We start from the raw sequence: 16,811 nt of genomic DNA, 5'->3' as shown, positions 1-16,811 counted from the left end.
AAAAAATCATTCGTTTTCTCGTATATCTATCCATAGCAAACTGTTTCCTAGAAAACAGCACTGTCACCTAGACATTGGACAGTGAAAAAAAGAATGTTTCTACACAGTGAATGGGAAAAAGAAATATTGAATGTTGCTACTGGATCAATTGCACGGAATTCCAACAGATGGCTAACTTTGAAAGGCCAGAAAAAATACTATTCGCTTTATAACAAAATGGCATAAATGTATAATATGTTTTATAAGATTCGGAAAACACAAGTGTTGAATGTAATAGTTCTACATGTGTATATGTTTACTTCGTGCATTTCATCTTGCATTTGCATATCATGAACTGATATCGGTATAGTCTTATAACTTTAAATGAGAGAGATTCCAGATAAAAATGAATGTTATAACTTGGCCCAAAAAAATAATCGAAATATCAAGGACACACAAGCATGTTTTACGTTCATAAATTGAAAAAAAAAAATCATAACACCGATGTTTTTGTTCAATAATACCTAAAAATAATGTTCATATACAGTCATGTCAGCAGCGTTTGTATGAACTTTATATATTTCAAACGTTACATGTGAAAATGTGTTGGTTTGCTTTTTTCTATAAAGCAAAATATCGGGGACATTGCGGGTTTTATGAAGCTTTGGACATAATCATTACTTTATTAATGGGTTGTTTTGCCGTCCTTTAGTTTACAAACTTATGAAAACATCTATTAATGAACAATTTGTTTTGGATTTCAGTATTCCTTGGACGGTCAGCAATCCAAAAGTCTTTTAAACTTTGGATAACCTCAACATATGGTCAAATTGTTCACAATAAAGCAAGAAGCAAATGATCTTTTGAAAATGTACTACCACAATTGTTGTTTGCTAAAATTATACACATAAATTGTATACACGATCAATTTCACATGTCAATCTTTCTTACATTTCCGTTCTACTAGAAACACTGAAAGTTATTCATTTATTACTATGGCCATAGTATATATCGTTCGAATCACACAATTGGCACTAAAATTGTAAACCTTAAATAAAAATAAAATATTCTTTAAATCTGTATAATGATATTAGCTTATTTAGTTAACATGCATTTTATATATAAATTTTACAAGATATATTTTTGTGAGTAGCACGGCATTGAAAACTTTTTTTCTTTTTATATCTCTATATAAACCAGACTTCATAACACAATTTCACAATTACTAACATGAAAAATCACTATACTGTATTGTTGATTTTTTAAAATGTGAGGACATTTCAACCAAATAAGAAACATCAAATTCACGAGTATTTTCTAAATAAATTTGCTTAAAATGTTTTATTCAGAAACAGGTGTTTATATACACCTTTGAGAGAAAAAGAGTGAAAACAAAGGGGTCTTACCATGCGCGCGCATCCTCAAAATTCTGATACCACGAACACTTTTTCCACCGGTATTTTCAACAAAAACGAGTCATGTAAAGAAATCAGAATATATTTTTTTTCTTTTATTTTAATTATCTTTTTATTACTTTATTTTTGTTGTTCGCCATTGTCATCTATTTGATCCCATTAAGAACTTAGACTGCTTCGAAGAAGTGTAGGCAGAATCAATAACACATAAATGTGTACGTAGTATCTTGATTTTTTGATAGTGTACGCAGTATCATAATGTTTATTTCCAGTAAAAAAGTTCGTTTTAAGACTTTTTTCATACAAAGGAAAAATAACAAAGATTGAAAATATATTTATAAACAGGTTCTACAATAAACTAACTTCCAGTTGTGTGAAACTTTCAGTTTAATCGACAATTTCTCTATTTCTGTAACATTTCAACACCGGGTGTACGCAGTATCCAGAATAAAAATAGCATTCAACGCGAAATACTGACCAGAAAGGGAAGAGTTGTGCCAATGCATTTGGAATGTTAAAAGTAGAAGTAAGGCAAAAGAAATTAAATTCAAATCTATTCTGATTGCTATACCTGACTCGTTTTTGTTCAAAATACCGGTGGAAAAAGTGTTCGCGGTATCAGCATTTTGAGGATGCGCGGGATTGGTATGAAACCCATGGAAAAGAGAGTTGAGCAACTAAAATGATAAAATTTCAGTTGATTTCAGAGTAACAGTTGATATAACGAAAAGAAGGTGAAAAAGCAGTGAAAAGATAGATGAGTGACTAAAAGTGTGTACATATATCAAAATCTACATTGTCACCATTCTGGCGGATAAACTATACTGATCTTTACGTAAAATATTTGTTTCGCAAAAATTAATTGTAATCTAGAAAATGACTTTTTTCTAATTTGAATAAGAAATTTCATAAACAATGTTTTGAAAGCTGCAGTCCCTATTACTAGTCAAGTTTGGTCCATTCTTTAAATATTGTTAATCACACTATGTATTCATACTGTGTTTATCTAAGGCATGTTATAATAATAATTATTATTATTCTTTTAACTTTATTTACAGAAGATTCGGGTTACCTAAGATTTGGATTGCCTACACATACTGATCAATACTTTTTTCACGATAACTTTTTTTTAGCTAAGTTATTTCAGGAAAATGTTTCTTTCTCAATGCCTTTACAGCAAAATAAAGGTGAAACGAATGAAAATAGTTTTAATTCTCTGAAAGCACATCGTCTTGTAACAGATTAGACATCTTGCATTTTTTTTTTTGCTCCATAATATTTTTTTTTCAGAATGGTAAAGTTAAAAGAATGATGAAATATTGGTAATAAAGGAGGTCTACTAGAATAATGCATGTCAGACTAAATCAACCAAACCAAATCAGCCTGAAAACGGCCATGCTGCAGAAAGACCACCAAATTTATCCGTAGTTTACTCGTTCTGATTTATTCAAGGAAAAACTTATTGTAAAATTGTTACAATCAGGATATATAGATTGCATACATGTATATGTTGTACACTATATATGTATATATAATATAAGTAAAACGTAAAAGGAGTATCTTGTTTTTAGTTCAACATAAGTTATACCTATTTAACAGCTAAAGATGTTGTTTATAATTTATTAATTTTCTGACACGGAGACAAGTAAATAACACACAAATAATGGTGATACAATGTTTATTTTATTAAATTTCCTCTGATGATACATGGTTTATATATACACAGTAAACTAGTATGGATAATATATCCCATGAAAAATAAACATGAGAGGTCACAACGTTAGTTTAAACATTATTATTTATGCTTGATTGTAAAGATAGCCTGTTGTATATGTGAACCATCATCAAGTCCACTTCCTGCAACTAAAGCAGTACTTGTGATTTGCAAGACCCAGTAGGGTTCTAACTCATAATCCTTCAGTTTAAACACAGTCACCTAAGCCACTCCACTAGGCCTCAGTTCTCCTCACAACTGCATCTTAAAGTTTCTACATAACCACAAGAAGAAAATAATTGTTCAAGCAATGTTTAATTGAACATTTAGATAAGAAAACCTATTTACTCAAAAGCAGCTATTTGAGAGAGTTAAAACATCAGATTAAGGTCGACCACACTCAAATAAACGTAAGACATTTGGTTCCCAATCATACATTAAACATATCATAACTAACAAACTTAATGATGATACTGGACATAAAATGATTTATTTCTATTGTAGCCTCCACTGAGGTTATTTACATGAAATGACTGGAAATAATTTTTCAAGATAAATGTTCCATTTGATGTAGGTAAACCCCAATAACTTGTGTGCAAAATTTCAGAGCATCCGCCCATTCTATTTCTCCACAATAAATATTCTAATTGTGAAAAAATGAAAGAAAAAAAATGAAGACCTCAGTGGAGTTCCACTAAGAATTTGGCTAACTATATGAAATTTATCCATAATTAAATTATGTTGATAATAAAATAAAAGACAACAATCAATGATCATAAGTATCATGTTTTTACTAGTACCACATACTCTTGGCGTTCATGTTTTCCTCTTTAATTGTTAGAAAACTATATTGAGCTAACTTTGATCAGCCAAATAATGGTTGGAATCAAAAACCAAAGGCCCTAAACTGAAAGAGGCTTGCTCATTTTTGAATTTTTTGAAAATTAGTTAGTGCATACGCATTATCATTCCCCCACTTGACCATAAATCTGCTGGAATAGAAAGTTATTAGACTTTGCCATCCGTATATAGAGAATAACAGGTTACTGTCTTTTGAGAAAGGGTTTCTCAGACGAGGTTAGATATGGTCCTAGAAGGGGCGAGGCTTGCCGAGCCCCTTCCGGACCATATCTATCCGAGTCTGAGAAATCCCTTTCTCAAAAGACAGTAACCTGTTATTCTTTTTATCATGCCTCTATTATGATTTTGCATCTTATTTTTTTAATTCGGGGCGCTAATTTCTGAAAGTACGGTAACCACAAGAGGGTTATACGCCAAAAAAAGTAGTCCGAGGGTTTTTACCAATAATTTCATAACACAACACAATTTTTTGGTACAATTTGCTTTAACAATTTATTTACTGTATATTATCATAAATATTCAGCAAAGTCAATTAAACAATACCAACAATAAACATCACCAGTGCTGATCTGGCGTAGGAACATAGTGTTCTCAAGTCACTGACTGAGAAAGGTTGCTGTTCTCAGACAGGCTTTATCAGGCAGTTGTCATAGTAATGGCATGATAAATAGCCAGTTCAGACTGCATGACCGTTGGCTGACCAACTTCAAATATTTATCCTGAAATCCTTAGCAACTGATAATGGACAATTAAAACAATGGAACCTGGACATATTTAAAAATTCAGCAGATTAAATGTTAAAATAGCTGTAGAATATGAAGTTCGGAAACAGTTCATCTGTTATATAACAGAGACTCTGATAAAATGCCCATGAGAAATTGAAAACAATATGAGAAATCGAAAACAATATTATATATATATTATCAAAATTTAATATAATTTAATATAGTTTTACACCTTTTAAAAGAGGAAATTCGGTCACTTTTATTTCTTCATATTTAAAGATCACAATCCTTAATACGCGATTTTGAAACTTACATATGTTGTTTTGCTTCTTTTAAGAACAGCTGTTCTCATAAATCATTAAATTACAATTGTCGACAGAAACAGTTTGATTAAACACTTCTATATACATAAACACTAGGCAATTTAATCAACTTTTGTCACACTTCTGCAGTTTATGGTCATACGCTGGTACATACATAATACTTCAAGCAACATTTGTCTGTACTCTTTGATCGGGTTAAAGCAAGTGTACACGTCAATACCCACAATATTGCAAGGACAAAAAACTACAACATCAGCAAAAGAAAATCGATTTACCAGTACATTTGCTAACAACCAGCTGAATTGATAGTGTCATTCAATTTTACAGAACTAAACCTAAACTTGTATAGCTTTGAAATAATCGAAATCACGCCCACTTTCATTGTACCTATTATTAACTCTATCAAACAAGAAGGGCGGTCTTTCGTCATAGCCATACAGCAAACAATCCTCCCTTAACATTTTACTCAATCTCTCCATATAATCCATAGGCACTGTTAAATATGCCTGTCGCATCGCTTCAATTTTCTGTGTAGTAATATCCCTTCTCTCAGCTTCAGTTAATTCTATCGCGTTCAACAATGTCTTCTTGAAATCTGCCAAGTTTATCTTACCTATTTCTTCTTTCAGGTAAGGTATTGGTACATGCTTGGAAATTACACCAATCATTTGAAAGTATGTCCAAGTTCGTACAAACAATGAATGTACTGGAATGCCCGATGTCTTCAATAAACCAATGGTAACAAATAAATGATTTAATGGGCCATTAAATGACGTCAGCCGAAACGTTTTTAGAATATCGGAGGGATAGTCTTTTATTATTTCATTCGATCGCCATTCATCAAGTATGATATCCCAGTCTGATTCAAATGTTTCTAATTTACCAATGTAGTCGAAATTGTATGTACACGGGTTACATGATTTGTGCCGAATTAGTCTGAAATTTTCATCCAAAAACTGTGCATTCTCATACCTATCTACCACGTACTTGATGAGTTCCGCAAACGTTAAATCGTGTCCATATTTCAAACTAAGTTCAGCCGGGTTTTCACGAACTTGCTGTATCAACTGTGACCCTCTTGTTAGCCAGTCTTTCTTTGGCAGATAAAACGTGTTGCTGTATGAGGACAGTAAGCGTCCGTAAGGCTCACGGACAAATAAGAACGAAAATGCTTTACCCATAACTGTAGAAGCATTTTCAACAGAATTTTTCACATTGATGCCATGTTTGAGAAGACAGTTGGCGTCGCAGTCAAAGAGCTGCCTCATAACTTCAAGAGAGGAACTGGATCCGCATCTGTTTATACGACAATAAAGTACAGTATGATTCGGATCCATATGTGCTCGGATATCAGTATCGTTAGTAGTGTAATTATAGCCAAGTTTTTAACGTGTTTTTAAAACCCTCAATCCCCGGGTTGACTCTCGTTATGTTTTGGACCCCCTTCCGGGAAAGAAAAAATAATGAAAAGGATAGGAAAAACTGGGCCCTTAAAAAATTAAACATTTTAAATAAAACTTTTTGTTTTTGTATTTGTGTAAAAAAAAAACCCCCCAAAACCAAAAACCAAAATAAAAATAATGGACATCTTTGAGAAGATCCCCCTATAAGAGACAAATTAGAAACCTGACCCAACATTACATCCGGCAGGAGACAAAGTTGAAAGCATTTCAAGCTTCCACCTAAATATGATTCATTCAAAGATTCTCCAATGTAACTAGTTTATCTACGGAAAAAAGGGCGAATACAAGTCTTTTTATCATCTATCATGTACTGTTCCGACAACTTGCTCAGAATTTGAAATATTCCGCTTTCTATCCTTTTACTTTATTATACTATAGTAAAGAAGGACTCCTCAGCTTGCTTTTAAACAGCCGTTTCTGCCATTATATTGCATATTTATGGGACTTCATATAGTTTGAATTGGCTTGAACCTCATCTCATCTAAACTTTCTTTGCAATCTTATGAATGGTGTCTAGTCGACCAAATGGTATGGTCGACTAGACACCTGCATCTGCAAGTCTTGACGTTTTTATTATATATTTCATAAATAATAAGTCTAGGTTGAAGATAGAAACTAGAAATATCGTTATCTTTAGGATGTGTGCTATTTTGTCCAAACCTAAAACAAGAACAGACTAAGCCACTTGATGTATTCCTCTAACAAGGGTGGAGAGAAGGTCGGCCAAAATAAATATGTTAAATGGGCAATCAATTCATATGTAAGTAAGTTATGATAAGTTATTATCGTACCAAACTCTGGCAAGTCCATTTTTAAATATAAATAATAAATTAAGAACGAAGTAAAAGTATACATTAAAAGACCAACTTTCACATCCCCATCATATGTGTACACTTTTAAATTTTACTTATTGCATTCTAAGTGTCGGTACTGATCACAAAAATACAATATAATTCTTAACCAACCTCAGATGGCATTATATCTACAAAGTTTCTGACTCTGTTTTTATCTTTCCATGGCTGATCTACAAGAAAGTAAATCTTAATCAATTATATTACATTTACCCTTAATGAGTATAAATTATAAATACAATCTTAATGCAAGATGAAACACTTGTTACGTGCATTTGTTAATTAAATTGATGTTTACCTTGAATAAATTGGTTCATGTACATTAGAATTAATTCTACATTCAACACAGTGTGAAATAAACATTTTAGCAGATAAAAAAGAGAAATGAAAGTTGACATGTTTCAAGTAATTTCAATTGATATGCAGGTCATCTCAATATATAAGATGTATCATTTTGTCAGTAAAAAATATCATGTACATTAACATGAACGTTCATGTCAGTATGCACATTGTCAGATATAAATGTTATGTTAGTTTATACGTATAAAGATCATGTCAATAGATGTATATGTATGTATACTATATAGTTATATCAGCATGCAGGTGATGTCAGATATATAAGCTAAATAAGTCAGGAAATTCATGTCAGTAGATAAATCAGTCATTTAATCAGACATATAGACTATGTTTGTAATTTCTGTACAGTAGCACTAAGTATTTTGAACTTACATAATAGAACTCTGATATCAACTACCATGTACCAAAACACCATCACAGTCAGTAGGTACCTTGCTGTAATCTTTCTTCCTGGTAATATTTCTAGAATTAAAAAATGTAAATTCGCAGTCAGTATAGTACATTTCTCACGAACAAATTATAAGGGTCAAAATCAAAAAGCAGAGCCACAAACTCGAGACATTCAGCCATACTGGATCTGAACATAATGCACCCAATAGGACACCGAACAGGGCAAAAATGCACCTAGTGGGGCAACGGACGGGGCAAACGTGCACCCAGTGGGGTACCGAATAGGGCAATATTGCACGCAGTGGAGCACCGAGCCGGGCAAAAAATGCACCCAGTGGGGCCACCGAACAGGGCGAAAATGCACACAGTGGGCATCGAACTGAGAAAAATTAAATCTCACAACCGCAAGTTATCCTAATTTTTTAAACGAAAATTAATTGTTACGTATTATGTTTGATATGCTGCTTAAAAACGAAATTCGACTCGTACATTCTTTGATTTTAAAATTTCTGTTAAACGTTCTAAGCTAAGCTATAAATTAAGTCAATCCGACCTTGCAGACGCCTGGCTGTATGTCGCACATGATCGGGTAGCAAATACTTCGCAAAATGATTTACAGATTGAAACATCTCCTTGTAAAAGATTACATCAGTAAAGATAACTTTATAAAACCTACTTTTTATGTAGACCAAAGTTTTGTTGACATATACATTCTGCATCATCTTTGTCTACAAGCACGTTTTCGTTCCTGAAAAACATCATAGCAACTTCTTATATACAAACAATTTTGTACATGCATTCTTTTTCATAAGCATACAAACAACTATTTCAGCGATTTACAGACAGCGAAAGTGATAAAAGTGATAAAATTATGACAAAAGGAAATATATCGATCGAGACAATAAAAAGCTATATAGATATTTAATGCCCTGGACGTATATGTATAAAGATTGTCTACATTTTATTATGAAAAAAAAATAAAACTGTTATGTCAACTCAGCCAATGGTGTGGGGGAAATTCAATGCTGAGGGAGCATTCATTGTTGATGTGAAAATCATAATTGACTTAGAGTTAAATATAATATTATTTTTTTCTCATTCTCTGTTATGATTCTGTATCAAAAGCTTCTAATAACTTATCAGAAATATTGATAAAGATACCTACCTATAGATCAGCTCTTCAGCTCCCGGTGTCCACATAAAAAGGCCTTATTTTTCGACTTCCGCTTCCACCATACTATATCCGTTTCAACAAACGCTTGTTTTTCATAAAATAAAGATTTTTCTAGAATTGTTCAATGTTGTTTATCAATGATTGAGAGTGTAGATGTAACACGTGTGCCTCACGCTAGATTTATATCTATCAAAAAGGAAAATGAAACTCTTACTATAATTATTTTGTGCATGACCAAATATAGATGTGCTTTTATGAAAGCGAAGGTTTGATCAAACAATATGCGTAAATTGATATTAGATTGTCGGGTAGTTGTTTTATTATTGGAACATTGGGCTTGATGGAATGTTACATGTTAGAAAAACCGCCAATCATTATTCTAACCTTCACAAAGTTCAATAATACGTGGCATCTTCTACATAAAATATGTCGCCATGATATTGCAGAATATATTTATGTATAATGACGTTTAGTTTTGCGCATATATTCAAGTATGAATTAGTAAAATTATAATTGAAAGAAGTATGTCGTTAAACAAGTATTCAATATATCTATAGATAATCAGAATTACGATATAATCCATCTTAATATCATTTGAAATTGTTGTCAGATTTTAAAGTAAATTCTGTATTTGTGCAAAAGGTTACTGACACTGTTATATGTCGCAAAGAAGCTAAATGTCGCACATGCCGCTAAATGTCGCACTATCTTGATATGCCAGATTGATAGACAGTTCTAAAAAATGGGAGCTTGCAAATATGTTTAGTCTTGCCAGTGTCAGAAATGTCGGCTGCTCAAGTTAAATCTATTTTTTTTTTCTTTTAGCCCATCACATTACCTTTTTATTACAAATAGAATAAGTCGAATATAGAAATAAAAGAGACTACACTGAGGTTCTTGACTTGACAGGACTGGAAATAATTTTTTCATGATTGATATTCTATTTGATATAGATCATGACCAATAACTTAAATGCACAATTTCAGATCATGCGCTCACTCCGTTTTTCCTGAATGATTATTCTAACAGTGAAAAATGTCCCAAAATTGAAAAGTGTTTCAACTCTTTTGACTCAAATTGGGCTAAGAATAGTAAAAAAATACGCTTTTCAATGTAAGTCTAAGGACTTTTTAACTTTATTATTAAAACATAACCTAATTAGGACTTCCATTCTCCTAAATAGGAGAGATAAAAACCTTATTATAATTTTTAAACTAAATAGGAATTTTTACTCATAATTAGGAGAAATAAACCATATAACAATTTTGTTACTACATTGTATTTATAAGAATTTTTTAAAGCCTATAGAAGAAATAAAAGCACAATTAGGAGTTGAAAAAACATCTTAATTAGGAGCAACTTCAAAACACTAAATATAAAATTGAACCCTAATTTGAACACAAGATTTTTATACAAAAAAAAAGGTTTTATATTTCTCCTAATATATAAGTGTTTAAGACTTTTAATTAGGACATGCAAAGTCCTATATATATTTTAGGCATTGAAAAAGTCCTTACTTTAGGCTTTTCAAACTACTTAGCAGAAGTAACAAAGTCTTAATTATAACTCTTTTTTTTTTTACAGTTTTTAAGAACATTAAGATTCTGCACCAGACGGTTCCGTACCAAGACTCCTTTGAAAACGTTGTCATTTTATTACAGATTTTCGACCTTTGACCATTTACATACACTGAGGACAAGTAAGGAAAGTGACCATGCGACCATATACACGCATCACACAAGGGGGTTAATCCATGCGCGCGCATCCTTAAAGTTCTGATACCGCGAACACTTCATCGGCCGGTATTTCGAAGAGTGGTGTGAAGTAATCAGAAAAGGTATGAATTTAATTTGTTTTGCAAAGAAGATGTCCTAACTTCTAGTTTTTATATACAAAATGTCTTGAAGTAACTCTTTCCTGCTTTGTCAGTATTTCGCGTCGAATGCGATTTTGATTCTGGATAGTGCGTACACCCGGCGTTGAAATGTTACAGAAAATGAGCAAATATCGATTAAACTGGCCGTTTTAAACGGCAAGAAGTTATTCTGTTGTAGAATCCTTTTCAAAAATATATTTACAACCTTTGTTCCAATTCATTTGCACTAAAAAAGTATATAAACGCACTATTTACAGAAAACAGAGATTATGATATTGCGTACATTTTTTAAAAAATCCAGATACTGCGTACACACACTTGTGTTTTTGATACTGCGTACACATAACTATGCTATTGACATGTGATTTTTTTGTACTTCGTTAGACTTAGACAATGTAATCAGTTTACGATTGCTTTTAGAAGAATCACTGTACGGGTACATGTATCTTTTAATCACAATGCAGTTATAACTTGCTCATTGATAAAATCATCTTAAAAGTTTTATTTTTTGTTTCCTTTTTTATTTCTTGATTATTTTTTTTTTAATGTTTAAACTTTATCTACATTACTGGCTTTCTTATTGTAGGTACAAAACGTAATCATGAGGCCGAAAAAGTCTAGCTTAAGTCTAAACAGACAGAAACAATACTCTGAAATATTGGAGAGGAAAATACGTAGAATGAAAAAGACTAATTTCAACATTAACTTTCATCTGATCAATCAATATCAACACAACGGGAACTTCTTATCACCTACAAAAATGATCTACGAAAAACGATCGAAACGAAGTCGAGTTCTATCACCAAGGGTTTGTCCAAAAGGTTGTTTTTTCCATTTATGAATTTATTAATCACCAAGTTACAGTCAATTAAATATATCGAAATTCAGTGAAATTCCAATAGTTTAACCTATATGGTCAAGGGCAAAAAGGAGCCAAGGTCAAGTTGACTTAAACATACATGAAGGTCTTACCCTTAAATGTGTTTGTCTTAATATGAACTCAATCCATTCATATATAACAAAGTAAAAGCTAATACAGCAAAAGGAAAATAAAAATTATAAATAAATATGACCTTAAAGGTCTAAATCATTTAGGAGTGAAGGTCAGGTATGTCTAATTAACTTGAAGTTTGACCCTTGAAGATTGTTATGTTCAAGTTTGAAGAAATCCAATCAAAAAACAGTCATAGCCACTTATAGAAAAAATCAGCAAAAATAACCTTGAAGGTCAAAGTCATTTATGAATGAAGGTCAAGTTTAGTCTGGTCTGTATGAAGGTCTTGTCGGCCAGGTATGAAGAAAATGCACCAAAACCTTAAAAAGTTATGATCAAGGTTAAAGTTTGCGGACGTCAACGCCGCTATGACTGAAACTTGTGACTTGAGTTTTGATATAGAATACAAACATTTCAAATACAAACACAATCAATGAAATCTTTCAAAAGTTATGCTGCGTACTAATTGTGTACGGACGGACAACGCCATATTATTAAGTCCCGACAGTGGAAATCAATAAATCTGTAAAAATGCATTTTCTTATATTCTGATACGAATAAATCAAATGTGATAAAAACGATATTAAGTTATAGTCAAACAAATTTAAAATTGAATTTGAAATTGTTTACATGATAAACTTAACTTTTCGTCAAATACAAGACAACAAAATATAAGCTATCTTGCTTCTGTAAAATAAACACATTGATTTTAATATTTGTTATAATTTACATAGTAAATAGCATATATTTGTAACTTGAACTAAAAACGCTTGCAGCAAGTTCTTTCTTTGGAATGCGTTCATGTTCCACGAACTTTTAACTGTGTTTCCTTTTCATGTGTTCCTTAAGAGTTTTGGTATGACTGAATATTTTTTTTACAAATACTGCACTTGACAGGATCTTTACTTGCATATGAGAGATGGGACGAAATAGCTGCTTTGCTTGGAAATTTTTCCCCACAATGTTCACATGTAAATTCATTCCCTTCGTGCATTTTGGAGTGTCTGTAAAGATTGAATTTATACCTGAATGCTTTGCCACACTTTCCAAATTTATAAAATTTTCTATTCTCGTGCTTATCTAGTTTGTGATCACTAAGATCTTTATTATTAGAGATGGCCAAGCCACATTCATCACATTTGAATTCCTTTGTTTGGCTCTTTCTTTGTTCATGGCGTTTTAAATCATGAGATGTCTTGAACGATTTGCCGCATTTACATTGGTACTTGCGTTCAGAGGAATGACGCTGCATGTGTGTTTTGTAATGGTATTCCGAAAAAGACACTTGACTACATATATCACATTTGTAGGGGCCATCTTGCCGATGTCGTGCCTCATACTGTCTGAGAGAAGATTCACTGGCAAAGAATTAACAACAAAATCAACATACATTCATTTTCTGAAATCAGATATAAATTTGACTGTAAGAAGTAATTTATTTTGAAATGTAGAGTATAAAAACATTAACAAGATAGACAATTATTCACCAGGTTTTACATAAATACCTTAACAAATTGCATAAATAAATGTTAATTCTAAACATTTTCTAGGATGTAGATTTTAAATAATTCTTCAAACGGGACACCCATGCAATCCGCTTTATCATTTTATAAACCTTAGACTGCTTCGAATAAAATGTCATTTCTATCAATTGCATAGTTATGTGTACGCAGTATCTGGATTTTTTTAGAATGTACGCAATATCATAATCTCTGTTTCTCTGTAAATAGTGCGTTTATATACTTTTTTAGCACAAATGAATTGGAACAAAGGTTGGAAATATATTTTTGAAAAGAATTCTACAACAGAATAACTTCCAGCTGTTTGAAACGGCCAGTTTAATCGATGTTTGCTCATTTTCTGTAACATTTCAACGCCGGGTGTACGCACTATCCAGAATCAAAACCGCATTCAACGCGAAATACTGACAAAACAGGAAAGAGTTACTTAAAGACATTTTGTATATAAAAACTAAAAGTAAGGACATCTTCTTTGCAAAACAAATTAATTTCATACATTTTCTGATTTCTCCATATCTTCACACCACTCGTTTTTCTTCGAAATACCGGCCGATGTTCGCGGTATCAGAACTTTAAGGATGCGCGCGCATGGATTAACCCCCTTGTCACATGATTCCCCCTTCTCTTACGAAAAATGGACAAAGAGTTGTGTCTTCCCTTTTACTACATGGCAGATTTCAAAATATGTCATTTTATTTCTGTAATTGATTAGAAGGCTAATTTTCAAAATATCTCTTGAATTTGTTTATTAAGATTCAATATTTTTTTAGAACTGGCTATCAATCTTGGAATATCAAGACTGAAAGTACAGAGCTGGTTCAGTCTGCAAGGATGTGCAGTCTGGCATACATGTATCTCTATATTGCTAAAAAAAATCGGTTCCAGCAGTGTAAAGGTGCAGTGTTGTTAACAGTGATTACTTTTGATCCTAGCTCATTCGAAATTTAATTTTACAGTTTTCAATCTGACTTTATGCCTTTGTAACTGTAGCATATGCTTAAGATGGAAAAGTTATCAATGCGATAGGTGCACCGAAGTGACAACACTTTTTAATGACACAGAGTAAACTTAATTTCAAATCACACTGATGTTATGTTACGAGCGTATTATTTAAAGAGAGGTTATTATATCATTTTACTAATTCAAGAAAATATATAAATTAATGATATAATAACCTCTCTAATGTTGGTAATAGCCATAGTTCTCAAAAGGAAACATGAGATTAATCATCGCGAGGGTATATTTTGGTTTGCTCATTTTAAAAATATTTTGTCGTTTATTTTGTTCTCTTTATTTTTTTTTTATTTATTTTTTTTTTGGACGAAGTCCGTCTGTTATCAGTTTGACTTCCTGTAAAATTAACAGGGAAGGACTGAATATAAGAAGAATTTTCATTGGTCATTTTAAAATTACAAACTGAAATCGGTGAATCTCATTGGTCATTCTAAAATAAAATGTAAAGGACAGTTCTAACCATTCTAAAATAAAATGTAAAGGATAGTTCTTACCATTCTAAAATAAAATTTTAAGGATAGCTCTAAGATAAAATGTAAGGGATAGTTTTGCCACTATAAAATAAAATGTAAAGGATAGTTCTAAAATAAAATGTACAGGAATGTGGATTTTTAAAAAAAAAAAAATTAGGTTAAAGATCCTGTAACACAATTTTCTTATGGTTTTAAATCATAAATATAATGCTCAAATTAAGATTTATCAATATATTGTATGTTCCAAAAAGCATTATTTATAAAGATATTACCGAAATTAACATTTCATGTAAATAAAGGGAGGTAATAAAAATGTATTTTCTACAAAGTTTAAGTCCAATTTTACAATAATAATGAATGCATATACTTTAATGATTACATATTATATGCACAAATATTTGCAGTACATATATTGCATATTCGTCGATGTTTGAAAATTGTTTTATTTGCATAATTATGTAAATATATATTATTTCACTTGCTAGCCCATATGGTTTCTTTCGGTGGCGAGGGTAAACAAACGTAAATACACAAAGGCATGCCACCTTGATCACAACATACAGGATCTTTAATTTGTAAATGATAACAACATTTATAAGTCAAACGTAAAACAAGTAAAAGGGACACTTTAAATAGAAGTGGTTCTTCTTTGAAAAATCATTAATATCAATTGATTCGCTATAATTTAATTTCAATGTTTACAAAATGGGTATTTTCTTAATAGTTACAAGAAATAATTATCATAACAGTGTTATGCAAGCATTGGTATCATTTCTTTTTCAATTGAAAACTTAGAAATAACACAACTTTGCATGTTAAACAGATTAACTTCGGCCGAGTATCGTTTTAAAAGATATTTCTTGCTTATGTTGTATTGGGAGGTGTGTTATTGTAATTTATTCAAAGTGAATGCCATTGTATATTAAAATTAAATTGCAGTGAATAGGAATTTGAAAGAAATGTATAGATGATTTTAGGTTGAGAAAATTGCATCAGTATTTGATACTGGTCAAGTGTTCACAATCTATATGTATCGTTACTATCTCACACTCCACTTAGTATTTAAACTTTGCTCAGATTAAATATATACTTGTTTAAACATAACAAGCTTAAATCTTTCCTTTTGTCTCACTAACTTAAACGCGGTAGGACATCTTGTTTTCATTTCATTTATTTCACTTATCTTTTATTCAGATTTTATTTTGATTTTCATTTAGATAAATACTGTTTCTATTGATTTAGATATTGACTTTTTTACAAAAAAAAAATAATTTTAGATATAAAAAAATTGTGTCTAACGGATTGAATTTGTCGCTTTAATATTTTCATACTATTTTTTTTAAAGATGGCGGAATATGTCAAACCAGCGTGTGCAATTTTCTTACCTCATGTCGGTGGGTTTGTGGGCACATATTTCACTGGAAAACAATTACAAGACTGGAGAAAGGTTAGTTCTTAAAAGTATGTGTTTTCTCACGTATAAAATAGTTCTAAAACAGACATTTATAAATGTAATGATACGATATAAATACGGATGGTAAAATAGAATTGTTTAATTCATGTGAAAATCGCATGAGTCAAAGCTTATGCTTGCCTCCCCCACCTAGTCAAACTCTTGCCCACACCTAGCAACGCCTATTTACGTTTAACATTTAAACACGCGAGTGGAACGGGGTCCTTAA

At 31.6% G+C, this 16,811-nt stretch overlaps 1 protein-coding gene and 1 long non-coding RNA gene across 2 annotated transcripts; both read right to left on the bottom strand.

Annotated features, from left to right (window-relative positions):
- Nucleotides 1-5,352: 5,352 nt before the first annotated feature.
- LOC132751764 (uncharacterized) lies at nt 5,353-6,285 on the bottom strand. The gene has a single exon (XM_060742006.1). It carries the CDS (start codon nt 6,283-6,285, stop codon nt 5,353-5,355), a length of 933 nt encoding a protein of 310 aa, XP_060597989.1.
- Nucleotides 6,286-7,216: 931 nt separating this feature from the next.
- Nucleotides 7,217-9,514, bottom strand: LOC132751766 (uncharacterized). The gene is made up of 4 exons (XR_009628726.1): nt 9,244-9,514; nt 8,755-8,826; nt 8,061-8,150; nt 7,217-7,504 (listed from the first exon to the last, which is right to left on the bottom strand). It is a non-coding gene; the product is annotated as an uncharacterized LOC132751766 (long non-coding RNA).
- Between the last annotated feature and the right edge of the window lie 7,297 nt (nt 9,515-16,811).

This window comes from Ruditapes philippinarum, unplaced genomic scaffold, assembly GCF_026571515.1.
Source record: "Ruditapes philippinarum isolate M1 unplaced genomic scaffold, ASM2657151v2 ctg76_1_1_1_1, whole genome shotgun sequence".
Classification (NCBI taxonomy): domain Eukaryota; kingdom Metazoa; phylum Mollusca; class Bivalvia; order Venerida; family Veneridae; genus Ruditapes; species Ruditapes philippinarum.
Note: the sequence above shows the minus strand (reverse complement) of the source record. Positions and strands in the feature narration are given on the sequence as shown.